Source organism: Pygocentrus nattereri, chromosome 20, assembly GCF_015220715.1.
Source record: "Pygocentrus nattereri isolate fPygNat1 chromosome 20, fPygNat1.pri, whole genome shotgun sequence".
In the NCBI taxonomy this organism is placed as follows: domain Eukaryota; kingdom Metazoa; phylum Chordata; class Actinopteri; order Characiformes; family Serrasalmidae; genus Pygocentrus; species Pygocentrus nattereri.
Genome location: NC_051230.1, coordinates 32,116,387 through 32,134,699, shown reverse-complemented (window position 1 = coordinate 32,134,699; position 18,313 = coordinate 32,116,387). Strand labels below are relative to the sequence as shown.

Below are 18,313 nucleotides of genomic sequence, written 5' to 3'. Positions count from 1 at the left end.
GGTTCAGCCACCTTGAAGGCCTCTTTTAAAGCATAGGCTCCTCCCCCAACTACATGAGTCAGGCCTCTGATTGGTCAGAGGTCCTCCTCACATGATTGATTGCAAAGCAGGTACACCTGTTAAAATACATGCTTACTAACTGAGCCAGGCTACATTTAATGAAGAATACTAGAAAATAACTTTCGTAAATCCCATCGTCCTGTAAATAATCACTGCAGCTTGTCATTTCTATCACTATAGTTAGTTCAGGTTAAGCTGGAGTTTTGACTGTGGCACCCAGTTCTCAGTGTCTCAAACAGGACAGGCCTTCAGGAGCTTCAGCTCAGCAGCTGGTCCTTTAGACTTTAGTAACCAAACATGTCCAAACATTTAAAACCATGATCCCAAACAGAAACTCATTCAGTCCCAGTGAGCTTCAGAGTGAGTGGATGGCTCAGATCTACATCTGCAGTCATCGCTCAGGCACAGTCAGGGAGAAAGTATACTGTGTCCAGCTGTGGAGATCATAAAGAGAGAGCTGGGTAGATCCCCACAGCTCAGCTAAAAGGCCAAAGTTAAAATAAAAGCATCTGTTCAAATCCTCAATGATGAAGATACACCAAGAAAAAAATTAGCCTTAAAGTCAGGAGACAAATATAACATTTAATCACAAACATAAAGCATTGCTAATGTGAACAGTACAAATAAAGACCCATTAAAAAAAACAGACATGGCTTACACAGCAGGGCACTATATAACTAAATACGTACTGTTAATAAATATTACAAAAGTTTTATTTACAACTTCTGTACAATTGATTTTATGCATTACAATAAAATATTTATTGCATTATTCCATTCTGTTGAATATATTGCACATTTAACACCAATTTTGCTTGCAAAACAAGTCACAAAACAAATGTGTGGCTCAAAACGCAGATAAACCCAAATATAAAGTATCAAATTCTCTCTTTAACATCAATACAACTGTATGTAAAACTGCATTGTTGTTTCTAAGTGAAAGTAACATCCTCTACAGAGAACACGCCTCTACACGTTTTAATGCACTATTTAATTCAATGTTTGAAAAATTATAATGTCATTACTTTTGCTTTGGCTACATGTTGTTTTATTTTTCCTGATATTAAATTCAGTAAGTAAACAGTAATTGTGTATTAAAATGTGCAGAAGTCTGTCTCTGTAGAGGATGTTCCCTTATTTATATATGTTTCAGAAAACTAACAAAACGTGGAATTTAACTATAACTATAGATTAATGGACTGAAATATTTTACCATTTGACCATTTTACACAAGGTAGTGTTAGGAGTCTTGCCCAAGGAGAGGGAGTCTGAGGGCTGGTCTGACCTGGTACTAATCCGTAATCTGACACTGAAGAACATGTTTAGGCCCTGCAGGTTCTCTAATGGCACTGCTTAAAGTTAGGAGTGGGTGGTATACCAGGGAAAAGTGAACCGGTATGGCGTTTTCTCATTATATGAATTTTGCTGCTCTATGGATGCTGTAATTTACATTTACAGCATTTGGCTGACGTGATCATTTCACACAGGTAGGCGAAGGTAGTGTTAGGAGTCTTGCCCAAGGACTCTTATTGGTATAGTGTAGGTTGCTGCCCTGGTGGTGGACTGACCCCCAGTCTACAGTGTAGAAGGCAGAGGTGTTACCCACTACACTATACCGATCCCTGTAATACGGGTGTGCACACGGCGAACATTTGTCCAGATGTGGTGTTACTTTCCAAGTGTTTCCATTTTAACTCCTTTGTTTCGCTCAATTAGACAAAACAGATTAATCCTGTGACTCAGGGTTGCCAGATTTGCAGTTTTTCTGCCATTCATTTACTGATGCTATTATTAATGTTTTCACCTTTTTTTCTGTATTGTAACTATCAGATTGTTACTGTGTGAATAATGGAAAATACTGTGATATGAATAAGTTCATATTGCCCACTCCTACTTGAATTTGAGCCATTTGGTGAATCCACAATAAAGAAATAATATCCTGACCATGAAGACACTCAACTGAGTTGTAACACACATTGAAAGCACTTGATCTGCAACACTGCAAAAACCTCATATTGTGTAAGAAAGACTCTCTGTAATAAACCTGAAGACCTTTGGTCTTTAGGAGCTGATGGATGGTGAGGCTTCCTCAGAAGCTGTAAAACAAGTAAGACAATTAAACACTCAAATACACATGATAAAGAGATGCATAACCCAACAGTGTAATAATGCCCAGAAATGTCATACAAATTTAGCAATTTAGCACTTAACTAGTTCAAAAACCCAATAAGGTACAAACTGCCCCACAATTCAATACGATGTGTCAAGTAATAACGTAATAATATTTGTACTGTTAGTGTAATAACTTCCCATCCATCCATCCATCCATCCATCCATCCATCCATCCATCCATCCATTTTCTAAGCCGCTTCTCCATCAGGGTCGCAGGGGGGTTGCTGGAGCCTATCCCAGCAGTCTTCGGGCGGAAGGCAGGATACACCCTGGACAGGTTGCCAGTCCATCGCAGGGCAGACACACAGACACAGACAGTCACTCACACCTAGGGGCAATTTAGCACGTCCAATTGGCCTGATTGCATGTCTTTGGACTGTGGGAGGAAACCCACACAGACATAGGGAGAACATGCAAACTCCACACAGAGAGGACCCTGGTCACCCGGCCGGGGAATCGAACCCAGGCCCTCCTTGCTGTGAGGCGACAGCGCTACCCACCACGCCACCGTGCCACCCTGTAATAACTTTATTATGAAATTAAAATAAAATAATAATAACAAAATAAATAATAAAATAAAATTATTGGAAATTCACTGTCACTAATTTGAGAACAAAGTGAAAAAAGATCACCCTTAAAATGTGATGAATTCCCATTAATAAAAATGATTATATTATCTGTAAAAATATCACTGCTTAACTGTAGTATATAAGTGTATAAGTTTTTGGGAAATTATTACAACACCGGTTTCTACAAGACAACTAAATGCAAGCTGTGGCAATGATAAAGGAATACTGGGTGAATTTCCACAGCTCAGCTAAAAGGAAAAAGCTGACCAGGTTGTACATTTAGAACTAAACAAAAACATTGGTTAAAAAAAATAAATGGAGACTAAAAGTCAGAATTCATACAAACATTTTAATCACAAACATACAGTAATCTCAACACAAACTGCACTAGTAAAGAACCACTACAAATAAAATCAACAAACAGCAGAGAGGGGTCACAGAGCAGGACAACAGGGCCAGTGCTGAGGGGTCTTTGACTGCCTTGGGCCACAAATATTCACAGGAGTAAATAAAAGTGTTAGAATGTTATAACTAATAATAAAAGTTTCTATCATGTTTTAGAAGGTATGTGACTGAGCTTTTGAAATCCTGACTGAAGTTCATCTTGTTACAATACAAAATATTCTGCACAATATTCTACGTTCTGAGGGACATTAAGGCCAGTTAGGTTGGCTTTCAAAACAAATAAGAAAAATCCGTATGGCACATAAACACAACTGTAAAGCAGGGTTTATATTTTATATATGTTCAGCTTCATGTCAATAGCTTAACACTGTACGATTGCATAAACAAGTTAACACACACTAAAGAGAACACTACGTAAAAAAAAAAGATGAATATAAATGAAAATAAAAATATATAATACTTTTGCTCAGCCCACATATTGTTTTATTATAGAACATTGAATGCAGCTAATGCAGCGTTCTGTAAAGAGGAAGTTCACTTATTTACACTTAACACAACAAGGGCTTTAACTGAGAATAAGGGAATGAATTGTGGGAGTTTAATACTAGGAGAGATGGTGGAGAGAGAGAGAGAGAATTAGACAGTAAAACAGGTCCCTCCCCACTAATACATCATTTATATCTCCACACAAGGAACTCATACAAGCTTATATCTGACAGGGACGTCACTAGGCAGCAAAAAGTGTGGAGAAAAGTGAAAGTGCAAAAGTACTGAGTTTAAACAGCTTATTTAATGAAACAAAGGAATTTACAGTGTAAACCAGGAAAAAAGTGTATGTAAGTGATACCTACAAGGAGAAAGACAACACTTTTGTTAGTTAAAAATCTATGTACAATATAGAAATATATAGAAAAATGTCAGTTCTGTTATGAGATGCGCCTGATTTCATGAATAAAGTGAAAGCCTGAGATAATCACATAAGTACTATGGTTATGGTAATGCAGCAGTAGATGTGGTCGTTACTGTATGCGCCCATCTTTTCTGTATACACAAAGCTGAGTGATCATTAATCAGATGTTTTTGAATTATGATCATTGCATGTCATGTTATTTTTGTTATAAGCTTTGTTGCGGCCCTTTTGGCTCTAGTCTTGTATGAGGAGGTGAGGAGAGGAGAGACAAACTGTGGCTGCCTAACCAATACTGAACTCTGTATTGTTGCTGTTATTAGAATAAAATCCTCATTACAAAAACACAGCGCAGTAAAGCTTAAACCCTCAATCCATAAACCTTCCAGAATAAACGATCACAAAATCGGCAGTTCAGCCCACGAAGATGATGTGCTGCGTCCTCTGACTCTCTCGACTGAGCATGAAGACACAGACTTTAAGAGCTGCTGGATGATGAGGCTCCGTCAGAAGCTGTAAAACATGCAAAATATTTAAAATCACTCAAATATTGTAACGTATGAACAGAATCGCAGACGCTCGCAGGTAAAAGGGGAAGAGATTTATTACCGGAGGTAATCAGGAGAATCCCCAGAGGGAGAAAACATATATCCGAGTCCAATCCAAAGTCGTGACACAATTCAGTCCAGGCAGGCAGAGGTACACAAGGGCAAAACAATACACAAAACCGGGTCAGGAGTAGCGAGAAGTCGATACACAGGAAATATACTATAGTTATACCGCTCAGTAATTGCATGGAACAATACCTCGCAAAGAGTCCAAGTAAAGTCCCAGCTTATAAAGAGAGAAACAGGTGTGCAACATTAGAATTCCGGCGACTGTGATCGCTGACAGGTGTGGGGGAAGATCACGTGATCCTCCCTAGCATTCTGGGAAGTGGAGTCCGACTTCCCCGTTGACTGCGTGACAGTACCCCCCCCCAAAGAGTCCTGACGGACCTGACCACGGGGACGACCAGGACGACCACACCGACCACCACCAGGAACCAGGCCGGAGTCGCCAGAATGCCGGAACGACTGCGATCCTCGCATCCCAGACCCCAGACGGGCTGGCTGGGAGCAGGAGAGTCCCTTGCGTGGGCGGCCTCGTGGACGTGGGGCCGGGCTCTCCGGGTGCCGACTGTGAAAGTCCCGGATGAGACCCAGATCCAGCACATCTTTAGCCGGTACCCAAGACCTTTCCTCTGGACCATAGCCTTCCCAGTCCACGAGGTACTGCAATAGTCCACCACGCCTGCGGGAATCTAGCAGTCTCCGGACAGCGTATACCGGCGTTCCTCCCATCCACTCTGGTGGCGGTGGTGTAGTATCTGGTGTCGCCTCGTCCAATGGTCCTGTAACCACAGGTTTGAGTAGAGAAACATGGAAAGAATTAGATGAACGAAACCTTGGGGGTAAGTCTAGCTTATAAGTAACGTCATTGATTCTCTTCAAGATTTTGAAAGGTCCAGTGTATTTGGGAGATAATTTTTTACAAGTCCCCTCAGGACGTCTGAAGTTCTTGGTGGATAACCACACTCGATCTCCTGGATTGTAGGTGGGTGTTGGACCCCTGTGTTTATCCGACTGTACCTTTTGCCGACGAATAGCCTCTTCTATTCTGCAGTGTGTTTGTTCCCATACCTGCTCACTCCTTTTCATCCATTCATCTACCGCCGGAACATCGGTTCGGACCCCTGTCCAGGGAGCAACAGGTGGCTGGTAACCTAGGATACACTGAAAAGGGGTTATACCGGTCGTAGAGCTAATGAGGGAGTTTTGTGCTATTTCTGCCCAGATTAAATAGCGTGACCAGTCTCTGGGAATTTCATGGCAGAAGAGCCGCAAGAACTTCCCTAGTTCCTGATTAGCTCTTTCACATTGTCCATTCGATTCGGGATGATAACCTGAAGACAGACTGATTGAGACCCCCAAATGTTCAAAAAACGCTGCCCATACCTGAGACGTGAATTGGGGTCCTCTGTCTGAGATGATATCTTCCGGAATTCCATACACCCGGAAGACCACTTGAAATAGGGCTTCTGCTGTCTGAAAGGCACTGGGAAGGGCTTTGAATGTCACAAACCTGACTCCCTTCGAGAATCTGTCAATTATCGTCATTATGGTAGTGAATGTCTGTGAGACTGGCAAGTCTGTTACGAAATCGACAGCGATGTGTGACCATGGCCGGTTGGGAACTGGTAGGGGTAGAAGTCGCCCCGCTGGCAGTACTTTAGGTGTCTTGCATTGGGCACAAATAGAACATGAGGCTACAAAATTATGTACATCTTTGATCATGTCCTCCCACCAATATCTATTAATAAGGAGTTGTTGGGTGCGTGTTTCACCTGGGTGCCCTGATGTTAATGACGAGTGTGCCCAGGTGATAAGTGCAGTTCTGAAGGCAGGGGGTACATACAACTTCTCTGGTGGACACTGTTCAGGTATGCGAATGCTGGGGAGAGCTTTCTCAATCTCCTCGTCTATTCTCCAACGAATGGAGGATATCTTTACCTCGGGGGGAAGAATTGGGTGAGGATCCTCATCTTGCTCATGGTTGATTTGGGTGTGAAATTTCCGGGACAATGCATCTGCCTTGGTGTTGCGACTTCCGGGTCTGTAGGTGATACTAAATTGAAAGCGAGAGAAAAACAAAGACCACCTGGCCTGTCTGGCATTGAGCCTCTTAGCTGTCCGGAGATATTCTAAATTCTTATGATCCGTAAGTACAGTGAACGGATGATTGGCGCCCTCCAGCCAATGTCGCCATTCCTCAAGGGCTAATTTGATAGCCAACAATTCTCTATCTCCTATTCCATAATTTCTTTCTGTCTGTGATAGTTTATGCGAAAAAAATGCTATGGGGTGTAGTTTAATGGGAGACCCGGTCCGTTGCGACAGAACTGCTCCCACCCCGGTTTCAGACGCATCTACTTCTACTACAAAAGGCAGCTTAGGATCAGGATGAGCCAGTATCGGGGCTTGGGTGAAAGCTTTCTTCAAGTCTTGGAAGGCTCTTTCTGCTTGAGCATTCCAATTGAGTCTCTTAGGGTTCCCTTTCAGTAATGAAGTCAATGGAGCCGCAATACCACTGAAATTTCTAACGAAGCGACGATAGAAATTAGCAAAACCCAAAAACTTCTGCAACTCTTTTACGGATGTTGGTTGTGGCCTCTACCTTATGATCGTCCATAACTATCCCCTGTTGACTAATGATATACCCCAAAAAGACAACTGAGCGCAAATGAAATTCACATTTTTCACCTTTTAGATATAAGTTATTCTGTAGTAGTCTCATAAGCACCTCTCTAACGTGATGGATATGTTTGTCAAAGGAAGGTGAATACACCAGGATGTCATCAAGATACGCGATTACAAATTTTCCCAACATGTCTCGCAGTACATCATTAATGAACGCCTGGAACACAGAGGGGGCGACAGAGAGCCCGAAAGGCATAACTAAATATTCATAATGCCCCCTGGTGGTCAAAAATGCGGTTTTGAAATCAAGTCTATAGCACAATCATAGGGTCTGTGGGCTGGTAATTTAGTGGCATTCTTCTTACTAAACACCTCCTTTAAATCTAGATATTCTTGTGGGATTTTGAAGGGAGACTCAGTGTCTGGGCTTTCAATAGTGGTTGATCTAATGGCGATAGATGAATTCTTAAGACAATTTTTGAAACAGTAATCCGACCGTTGTGTAACAGTACGATCAGTCCAAGAAATGGTCGGGTTATGTCTTTCTAACCACGGAAGCCCAAGGATCACGTCAAAGTCAGTTTGATCTAGGATTAGGAAAGACAACTTCTCAGAATGCAAAGCACTAGCGTGTGTTTCAATAGGGATGGTGACATGGGTGATTGGCTGAAATCCCACAGGATCTCCATCTAATGCAGTAAATTCTAATGAATTCCGGAGGTTCTTGACAGGGATGCGTAGCTTCTCCACTATCTGAGCATGTATGAAGTTCCCCTCGGCTCCAGAGTCGATTAGTGCTGAAACGACAACAACCTTGGGGTGAAGGCACAACCTAACAGGTAGCAGTACAGATTTAGAAACCAGCCCCTTCGTGGGAATACTCACCACGTTAGCACGCGGAGTGAACTCCACGTGCTTTCCTGGGGTTGGTGCCTTATTTTGAGAGGTTCTCTTGCGACAGTCTCTGATGCGGTGACCAGGTTGTCCACAAAAAAAACACAACTGCTGGGAAAAATGGTGTTGCCTCTCTTCCTCTGACAACCGGGATGATTCACATACCATGGGTTCCGGAATCTCAACGTCCCTTGGAACCCTAACAGGATGTGATATGTTTCGTGGGCCTCGTGCGCTTCCCTTCTTCCTTCTGGAGTTCATTAAATGATCTAGCTTGATGGCCAGTGATATCAGTTGATCTAAACTCAATCCATCATCCTTACTGGCAAGCTCATTGAGAACTTCCGGGTTCAGTCCGTGTCTAAACATTACTAGAAGGGCCGTCTCATTCCAACCGCTACTGGCTGCGAGTGTTCTGAATTCCAGCGCGTATTCCACTACCAAGCGTGGGCCCTGACGTAGTTGGGTTAACAGTTCTCCGCTTACTTTTCCCTCATAGGGGTGATCAAAAACTAGTTTAAACTCCTTCAAAAAACGCTCATACGTCCATCCATTGAAGGCAGGCCAGCTAGCTGTAGCCCATTCTAATGCCTTTTCTGATAATCGGGACACCACGAAAGAAATCTTAGCTTGGTCTGACCCTACTGGCGAATTGTCAAAGAAAACTGAGCATTGCAACAAAAAACCTCTGCATAGATCAGGATTGCCTGTAAATTTATCGGGTTTACTAACCGGAAACGTTGTTAGGGTCGGCGTTGTCACTGGGTTAACGGGAGCCGTCCTGAGTGTCGAATCTGTCGGCTGCATTCCCCGAAGCTGGCTGGTCATTTCCTTGATGCTGTCTACAAGCTGTACCAACTGAGCTTGCTGTACTGCTTGTTGGTTAGTTAGGGACTCCAGTGAACTCGTTACTCCTGAGAGAACCTGCTGATGTTGTCCCAGAAGTTGACCCTGTTCCGTAAGTGCCCTTCGAAAAACATCCCCTTCCGCCGTCTGCATGGTAGGCGAGGTATTCTGTAACGTATGAACAGAATCGCAGACGCTCGCAGGTAAAAGGGGAAGAGATTTATTACCGGAGGTAATCAGGAGAATCCCCAGAGGGAGAAAACATATATCCGAGTCCAATCCAAAGTCGTGACACAATTCAGTCCAGGCAGGCAGAGGTACACAAGGGCAAAACAATACACAAAACCGGGTCAGGAGTAGCGAGAAGTCGATACACAGGAAATATACTATAGTTATACCGCTCAGTAATTGCATGGAACAATACCTCGCAAAGAGTCCAAGTAAAGTCCCAGCTTATAAAGAGAGAAACAGGTGTGCAACATTAGAATTCCGGCGACTGTGATCGCTGACAGGTGTGGGGGAAGATCACGTGATCCTCCCTAGCATTCTGGGAAGTGGAGTCCGACTTCCCCGTTGACTGCGTGACAAATATTCATGAAAAAAGGCGTATAACCCAGCAAATCCATAAAGTTTAGAAATGTACACAAACATTTTACACTTAACCTTTTTTAAAATGTAATAAAAGCTTTATAGATAGTGTAATATCCCATTACATTGCTGAAAACTTATTACATTTACAAGATGATTAATACATATTACACTATCCGTTCGGGGACAAACTGAAAAAAGATTTACCTAAAAATGGAATAACTGTATGCTACGAAAGGGATAAATGCACAGTCTACACTTTAAGCTCACGTCTTTATCCAAATGAGAACTCCAGCGAAAACAATGAGCACGAGGAGCAGAACAGCCACGTGTGCACAAATGCTGATAACCCTCCATCTAAAACATGAGAACGTTTCATCAGTGTAGACTCTGTTAGTTGTATCATGAATACAAGGAATAACAGTAACTTAAAGACAGCAGGTTTGTACCTCCTGACAGGTCAGACACCAACAGCACCACCTCCTCCTCCAGGCTGCTGTGCTGAATGATGCAGGTGTAGTTGTGTCTGTTCAGCTCCTCAGGTGAGACGGTCAGAACGCTCCTCTTCTGGAAGGTTCCATCCTGGTTGGGCAGCGTCTCTCTGAGCTCCACGTCCTTATGCAGATCCTCTCCATCCTTCTGCCAGGAGATCATCACTGCTTTGGGAAAGAAACCTGTGGCATGACACACCACTGGAGAAGAAGAGTCCTTCTGGAACAGAGACGCCTCAGGAGAGACTGGAGAGAGAAGGGGAGGGGTGGGTCCATCAAACAATGCCACACTTAATTTAAATTAATTTAACTGACAATTCCTAATATTCAAATGAGTAGAATACATGGTGCCACTTTAATTATGCATTTATTCTTCTTGGATGTTGTAAGCTCCACTAACTGAAAACAGCAAATTCCTACACTGGACACTGGTCTTTATCTTATACTATACTGGAAAAGTATTCGCTCGTCTGCCTTCACATGCATATGATATAGGGTGAGATCCCATTCTTAGTCCATGATATGGGTTTAATATGTCAGACCACCCTTTGCAGCTATAATAGCTTCAACTCTTCTGGGAAGGCTTTCCACAACGGTTTGGAAAGTGTATATGGGAATTTTTGACCGTTCTTCCAGAAGCACATTTGTGAGGTCAGACACTGATGTTGGACGAGACGGTTTGGCTTGCAGCCTGCGATATAATTCCTTCCAAAGGTGGTCTAATGGGTTGAGGTCAGGCAGGCCAGTCAAGTTCTGCCATACCAAACTGGCTCATCCATGTCTTTATGGACCTGCTTTGTGCACTGGTGTGCAGTCATGTTGGAACAGGAAGGGGTCGTCCCCAAACTGTTCCCACAAAGTTGGGAGCATGAAATTGTCCAAAATCTCTTGGTCTGTTGAAGCTTTCACTGGAAGTAAGGGGCCGAGCTCAACTCCTGAAAAACAACCCCACACCATAATCCTCCCGCCACCAAACTTTACACTCAGCACAATGCAGTCACACAAGTACTGTTCTGTTGGCAACCACCAAACCCAGACTCGTCCAGTGGATTCCAACTGCGCTTGATGTAAGGCTTGGATGCAGCTGCTTGGTCATGGAAACCCATTCCATGAAGCTCTCTAAACTGTTCTTGAGCTCATCTGAAGGTCACATGAAGTTTGGAGGTCTGTAGCAATTCATTCTGCAGAAAGTTGGTGACCTCTGCACACTATGCGCCTCAGCATCCGCTGACCCCGCTCTGTCATTTTACATGGCCGACCACTTCGTGGCCGAGTTGCTGTCGTTCCCAATCACTTCCACTTTGTTATAATCCCACTGACAGTTGACTGTGGAATATTTAGTGGAAATTTCACGACTGGACTGCACAGGTGGCGTCCGATCACGGTACCACGCTGGAATTCACTGAGCTCCTGAGAGCGATCCATTCTTTCACTAATGTCTGTAGAAGCAGTCTGCAGGCCTAGGGGCTTGGTTTTATACACCTGATGCCAGTGATGTGATTGGAACACCTGAATTCAATGATTTGAATGGGTGACTGAATACTTTTGGCAATATAGGGTATATTAAGATTTTTTTTTTATAAACGATAAACAACAGTTGGGTGCTTCAAGTAGCAGAGGCTGCAGTTACAGTAACAGTACTTTACCTTTCCTGCCCAGAGTGGAGTTGCCATATTCCACATACTTCCTTAAATAGTCGACACAGTCATTGTCCAGATAGTGCTTCCTGAAATGTGGATCTCCAGCAGCCTCCCACTTGAGTTTGGTACCAAGAGCTTTTTGATGAGCTGCAGTCCAGGTTAAAGTTTTCAGATCCAGAATGAGGAATTCTTCTCCATCATAATTAAACTGGAAATATCCTGTGACAGAGCCATTTTTATCTAGGTTACAGCCAGACCTCCTCAGTAAAGTATGAACCCCTACAGAGACACAAAAACAAAAAAAAACATTTCATACAGACTACACATAGTACTGCCTGGAAAGAGTCCTCACACCCATACAACCTTAGATTTTAAAAGTGTACATCATTGTAACGTAAGGGCTAAAGCAGGTTGCAATAAGCAGATAGCAGATAAGAGGCTTTATTAAGGACAATATAAACAACAGGCAGGGGTCAAAACAAGCAGACAATAGCAAAACAGACGCATGTTAACAAAATCAGGAGACAAAGCGAGGGTCAAAACAGCAATGGTGGAGCAACTCAGGTAGCTGGCACTGGATCAAAACGGGCAGCTAGCACCGGAGCTGCTTGGAGAACCAGAACTGTTGCCTTGCATGGAGTCCTGTGAGGAGTCAGCACAGGAGACCTGTGAGCTGGAACAGGAGCTGTCCGTTGGGAAGGAACTGGAATCTTCCAGGCACAAGAGCAGGGTCAACTCCAGCTTTGGTTGTCACCCCAGTTGGGGTGATTAGAGGAGCCACCACAGGTTAGGCATCTCGGAGAACTACCAAAGGCATGGTACTTTGGGGTTGCATGATAAGGGCAGGCTTTGATGAGCCAGTGCTCAATCCATAGCAGAAGCCTTGGAACCCTCTACTGTCTCACTGGTGTTTTCCAGACCTCTGGGCAGGGCAATGGAACCCAGTGCTGGCTGGCTTGTGTTCTCCAGAGCTCTGGCTGGAGCTGTGTGAAGCCTCTTGATATGCTCTCTGTAACATAAATGATGAAGCAGGTTGCAAAAGCAAAAGGGGTCAAAGCACAAGCAAGCAAAACCAAAAGGCATATCCGTATCAGCAGAACAAAGAGACAAAGCGAAGGTCAAAACAAGAAAATACAGGGATGTATGTGAGGCAGGTAACACGTCAAGGATCACCTGCAGGTGTGCAAGTGGAAGGAGCTGGGAAGGAGCTAGAAAAGAGAAAGAATAGAGCACATGGCTTACTACTGCACAGGCCTAGTTTGTGATCGTGTTACAGTGGTAAGAAACATGAATAAGTTTGAAGGGTTTAAGCTCCTCTTTACTGGTACGATCTGTAAGTGAAGGATTCGCTCACCATCTGTCTGATCAAACCTCTTCATTAAGATAGCCAGATTAGCCTTGAAGATCTCTTGAACTCGATCCTGCTTCTGTGTCTCACTGGTCCAGTAATCTTCACGCACATTCTTCTGCATCCACTCTGTCTTTGGAATCATCTTCTTGATGTTGCTGTCATAGTATACAAACTGCTCTTCATCCACCAGACCCACCACAATGTACTCTGGGAAATCTATTCCTGGAGTGGTTGCAGTGATGATGTATTGGAGGGAGTGGAACGCTGTTGAGACAAAAACAGTCAACACTGTAATTGGTAATCAGTGTTAGGGCTTGGAATATTATTATCTAAGGGTCTGAGGTGATGATGATGAGATGATCCATTTGGCTTTGACTCAACACAAAGCACTCCCTGAAGTAGAATCTCAAGTAGAAAGATCTCTACATGGCATCTCTAAAAGAGTTCATTAGTGAAAACTGAACTAAGAAACTGTACAAAATTCAACAGCATAAACACAAACTGCAAATCTGTTATAGAAGAGGGAAAAGAAGATAGCGTTGAATTCAACATATCTAGCCCAGAGACAGAGAGGCTCAGCATTTGACACTGATATTCTGTGATTTAATGAGGCTGTATCGTACAGCATCTTTTCTTATCTCAGGTTAGGAAATCTTAACTTTCTCTATTGAAGTCGACAATCAACTGTCACGTCTGTAACCTAGCAACCGACCATACACACACAGCTGAAACACAAACACACAATCAAGTTAGTCAGACAGCTAACAATAGCTACCGTCACTGGTGTAAAGAAAGCCAAATAAAACTAAAAAACTGAGAGTTAATAATGTTGTGTCAGCTATTCGTGCTGTTTATTCAGAGCATCGCTGCTCTCAGTTTCAGTTTCATTACCCAAACACTTTAGCCGAGCTCACCAATGTTACTCTTCCTAATAAAGACATGTTCAGCTCCGTCTCCTCATCATTCACCACCTTCACTGTAATATTTTATCAATATTAACACGTGAAGGTGATAAGAGGGGACAGTGGAGATCGTGTCTGCAGGCTTTTCAACGCTGTTAGAAAAGAAAAGAAAAAAAAAGAGAAAGTCAAATCACCGTTTTCAGTGTAGATAAATGCATCATCATTATGCTGGATATACTGAACTGTGCTGTCTGTCACCGCATAAAACAGAAAAAGGTGGTCAAAACAGAAGACGCTCTACAGTTTATCTTAAAGTTAAGAAAGTATTTAGGATATTGTGGCAACTTGGGATGTTTCTGCAATACAGTTTTCTTATCCGGAAATAAGATTATAGACTTAAGAGCTGTTCTGTAATGGCTTCTGTCATAACTTCAGTATTAACTAATAAACTAACTAATAAAGCAGATCTCAAACAAGAATTTTCTGTATTATTGCCCCAGGATATTAACGTCTCTTAAACGCTGGATGTTACTACCGCCAAAACCAGCCCAAGTTGTGTTTTAGGTGCTGGTTTGTTTTGTTTTTTTTTAGGTTTGTCTTTACTGGTATGATCTTCAATTAAGCATTCCCTCACCACTTCATTATAATAGCTAAATTAGCTTTGAAGATCTCGAGCTCCTTCCTGCTTCTATGCAATTTGTGCATCATACACATTTTGTCGTAGATCTTCAGGCTTGAACTGACTGCCCAATCGCAAGACTGACTGAGGAAATGAACGTATGACTTGGCTACATGGCCTGCAATATAAACCAGCCATGCGCAGCAACAAGTCCTGAACTGCTCCAGCCAGGCCTGGAACCACAACAAAGGAAACTCAAACAAACACTCCAAACATGCATTCGTTACAGATCATCTGATTGCGTGAAATATATACAGCAACATAATGGCAAAAAAATAACCTACCACTATTGGCTACTCGTTTAAAGGCTCAGCACAGTGGTGTCAAAGTCCCCCAGAATATCTGAATGTGTAGACAGCCAAGCTACACATATCACAGCTGCACATACAGGGGGATCTGACCCGCTCATCGCTTTCTGAGATTTTCTGGAGTTTTTATTCGATATTTTGCATGTGCAATTTAAATGTTCATGTTTACAATGTCATCCGTCTTACTTGTCAGTTAAGAAGTTTCAAGTTTTCCTTTGGCAGTATGTCTGGGATCACTGTATTGTTGTAGGATGAAGCACCGCCCAGTGTGTTTGGAGGCTTGAACTTGGGCTGATAGGATGTTTCTATACACTACAGAATTCACTTTATGGCTACTTCATTGTTGAAGATGAGGCCATGACAGCCATACCGGCCCAGGCCATAACACCCCCACCACCATGTTTCACAGATGAGGTTGTCTGCTTTAGATCTTGGGCAGTTCCTTTTCACCTGCACACTTGGTCACTCTGATACAAGTTAATCTTGGTCTCATCTGTCCACGAGACCTTTATCTACAACTCTGCACACTTTAACCTGGCCATCTGTTTTTTGTGTTGCTGGTTTGCGTTATGCAGTGTAGCCTCTGTATGGTACACCAATTAAAAAGCAAATAAAGGCAAAATAAGTCAATTGAACTAAAGGACGAAAACGAAAAAAGGTAGCCTTTTGTGTAGACGTTAGAAAACGATGGGCTGTAATACCTCCAGAGTCCACCAGCACTCTCTGAGAAACAACAGCGTAGATTATTTTTACCTACAGCTTTAAAGCGGTGCTGGAGCGAGAGGAAGTTCTCTGGAGGTTCTGGATGGTAAACAGAACGTCTATATTTGTGTTGTAGTCATGGTGACCCCTGGTTTCCATCACCACCACTGTGAAGACATCTTAAGACTCTGAATGGCCGTCTCTCGCTGAAAATAAATAGATAAGCTTTGCGTGTTTTTTTTTAATGGTTTGACATCACAAAGGATCTTAATGGTTTAGCAGGTGGCCAATTAGTACAAATGCATTTGATGGTTTCCTAATCGGATTTAAGTATTATACAGGAAAACTAGTTCTCTGTTAGATTCCATTAAGGCCAATTCCCGTTAGACGGCAAGACCCTCTCAGCAGGGTTTGGGTCGCAACCACATAATTAAGCAGAAATTTTGAAGAATTGGTGGAATTCCTCTTTAACAGTGCTACTGAAGCTTTTTAAAGATATATATTTAAAAACTCAACTGTAAAACAAGGGCACGCGGCACACTCTCAAGTTATTACAGAACTACGAGTTAAAATGTCCTTTTTCCAAACTAAAGCGGTGCAATTCTCCCACTTCAACCTAAAAGAGGAACGTCGAAAACAGGCTGACTTTCCTAAACGGCAGGCAGGGCTAGCTAGCTGCTCTGAGGAGACACCCAGCCACTTTAGCCTGCTGTTCACTGCAGAAAACCACGGCGGAGCACTCATTTACAGATTCATGCACTGAAATGAAACCTAATGTAAAATAAGGGCTGGAAAAGGAAAGGTAAGTTTTCCCCCCAACAGGCCTTCTGCGTTTACTCTCAGCACCAGCAGTGGGGCTGCCTCACACTTGAGTGCCATATGGACACTGTTCACCCCAGAACCTGACTTCACAGCCTCAAACAGCCGTGTTTTACTGTTACTGTCCATATTTATTCTGTGTGTATTCAGCTCAGCATAAACCAGCTGCTCCTACCGCAGAGCAGAGGCGCCAGGCCCTTTGTTTACAACCTGCAGGTCTGGACCAGCAGCTCCACTTGACTTACCCGCTTCTGCGCTGAGCAGCAGTAGAAGGAGCCACTTCTGCACATCGTGTTTATAATCCATTACCCAGCAACGACGAGTATTTTGTACATGTAACAAATATCCTTTAGCCAGGATTACATGGTTGAGATTGCTTCATCCCAACAGGAGTTCCAGCAGTCCTCAAAGAAAAGATTCAGATTTATGACGGTTTCACCATCAACATTACACACAAAACTCAGACACGTGTAGGTTTACTGGTGGTTTTGGATGGAAAATAAAATGTGTGGTGTGGACATGGCGACCCCTGGTTCTTATGACCACCACTTTTTTTTTTTTTTTTTTTTTAAAAGTTGGTAAATTTCTCTACACACAAATTATTTCACCAAATCACTCTGACTGTTTACAGCTTAACCATCGAATTATGTGGGAAATTTTGAAATGAGAAATTGGTGGTGTTCCCCTGTAGACTTAAGTTGTATCTGAATGGTTTAAAAGAGAAACTAATAATTAACATGTTACCACGATAAAGCAGTCTTTTCTGTTATGAAGCTGGTTGCTGGTCTTTACTGTTGGCTTGGCGCCCTCTGGCGTTGGGTTTTATATTTATCCAAGTCTGACTGACTTAATGTCTTTCTACAAGATGACGTTCAGCACTTCCACTGTTCCTAAGTGACCATTTAAGAATCTCATTTGCTTAAGGAGGCTGACCAGCTAAAGTTTTAATCTTCACAGGTTGTTAAGTTACAGGTTACTTACCTGCTTTTATATTTAAAGAATCAGTTTATTGGTCATGACCCCACATTTTCTCTCAGGCACTGTGGGATCAGCAACAGGCAGCATTAAAAGACTGAACTGGTGGTGGATTAGAAACTGGAGGAACAGGTCAACAGAGCTTCTGAAGCAGTTTTAGTAAAAATCAACCACAATAAAACGGTTACAAAACAAACTTGACCACACCCGCCTACACAAGGAAACAAGCCAGCTACTCTACACTCCCCTACCCAGCATTCAATAGTGCTCTCTGACCTACAGAAGTGGACAGAGTGGACGTCTACATGGTGTGAATGTGTAGGTGGCACCTCTTCCCTGTTTGAAACCCCAGATCGTACAAATAATCAATCACATTGATCAAGTTGAAAGTAGTAAAAGCAGGTAAACCACCAAAACTAACACACCTCCCAACACAAGCCTGAACCTACACCACAGCACACATTTAGGCCTGTCCAACGTTCAGCCACCTTGAAGGCCTCTTTTAAAGCATAGGCTCCTCCCCCAACTACATGAGTCAGGCCTCTGATTGGTCAGAGGTCCTCCTCACATGATCGATTGCAAAGCAGGTACACCTGTTAAAATACATGCTTACTAACTGAGCCAGGCTACATTTAATGAAGAATACTAGAAAATAACTTTCGTAAATCCCATCGTCCTGTAAATAATCACTGCAGCTTGTCATTTCTATCACTATAGTTAGTTCAGGTTAAGCTGGAGTTTTGACTGTGGCACCCAGTTCTCAGTGT

General features: G+C 42.9%; 1 protein-coding gene across 2 annotated transcripts; it reads right to left on the bottom strand.

Annotated features, from left to right (window-relative positions):
* Positions 1 to 4,055: 4,055 nt before the first annotated feature.
* Positions 4,056 to 16,932, bottom strand: LOC108434251 (class I histocompatibility antigen, F10 alpha chain-like). Of its 2 annotated transcripts, none has more exons than XM_037531319.1 (5): positions 16,817 to 16,932; positions 13,165 to 13,425; positions 11,817 to 12,089; positions 10,129 to 10,416; positions 4,056 to 4,625 (listed from the first exon to the last, which is right to left on the bottom strand). In XM_037531319.1, the coding sequence occupies exons 1-5, from the start codon at positions 16,875 to 16,877 to the stop codon at positions 4,591 to 4,593; spliced, it is 918 nt and encodes a 305-aa protein (XP_037387216.1). In that variant the 5' UTR covers positions 16,878 to 16,932; the 3' UTR covers positions 4,056 to 4,590. The 2 variants fall into 2 exon arrangements, with proteins under 2 accessions (XP_037387216.1, XP_037387215.1); XM_037531318.1 differs by lacking the exon at positions 4,056 to 4,625 and adding an exon at positions 9,296 to 10,036.
* Positions 16,933 to 18,313: the final 1,381 nt, after the last annotated feature.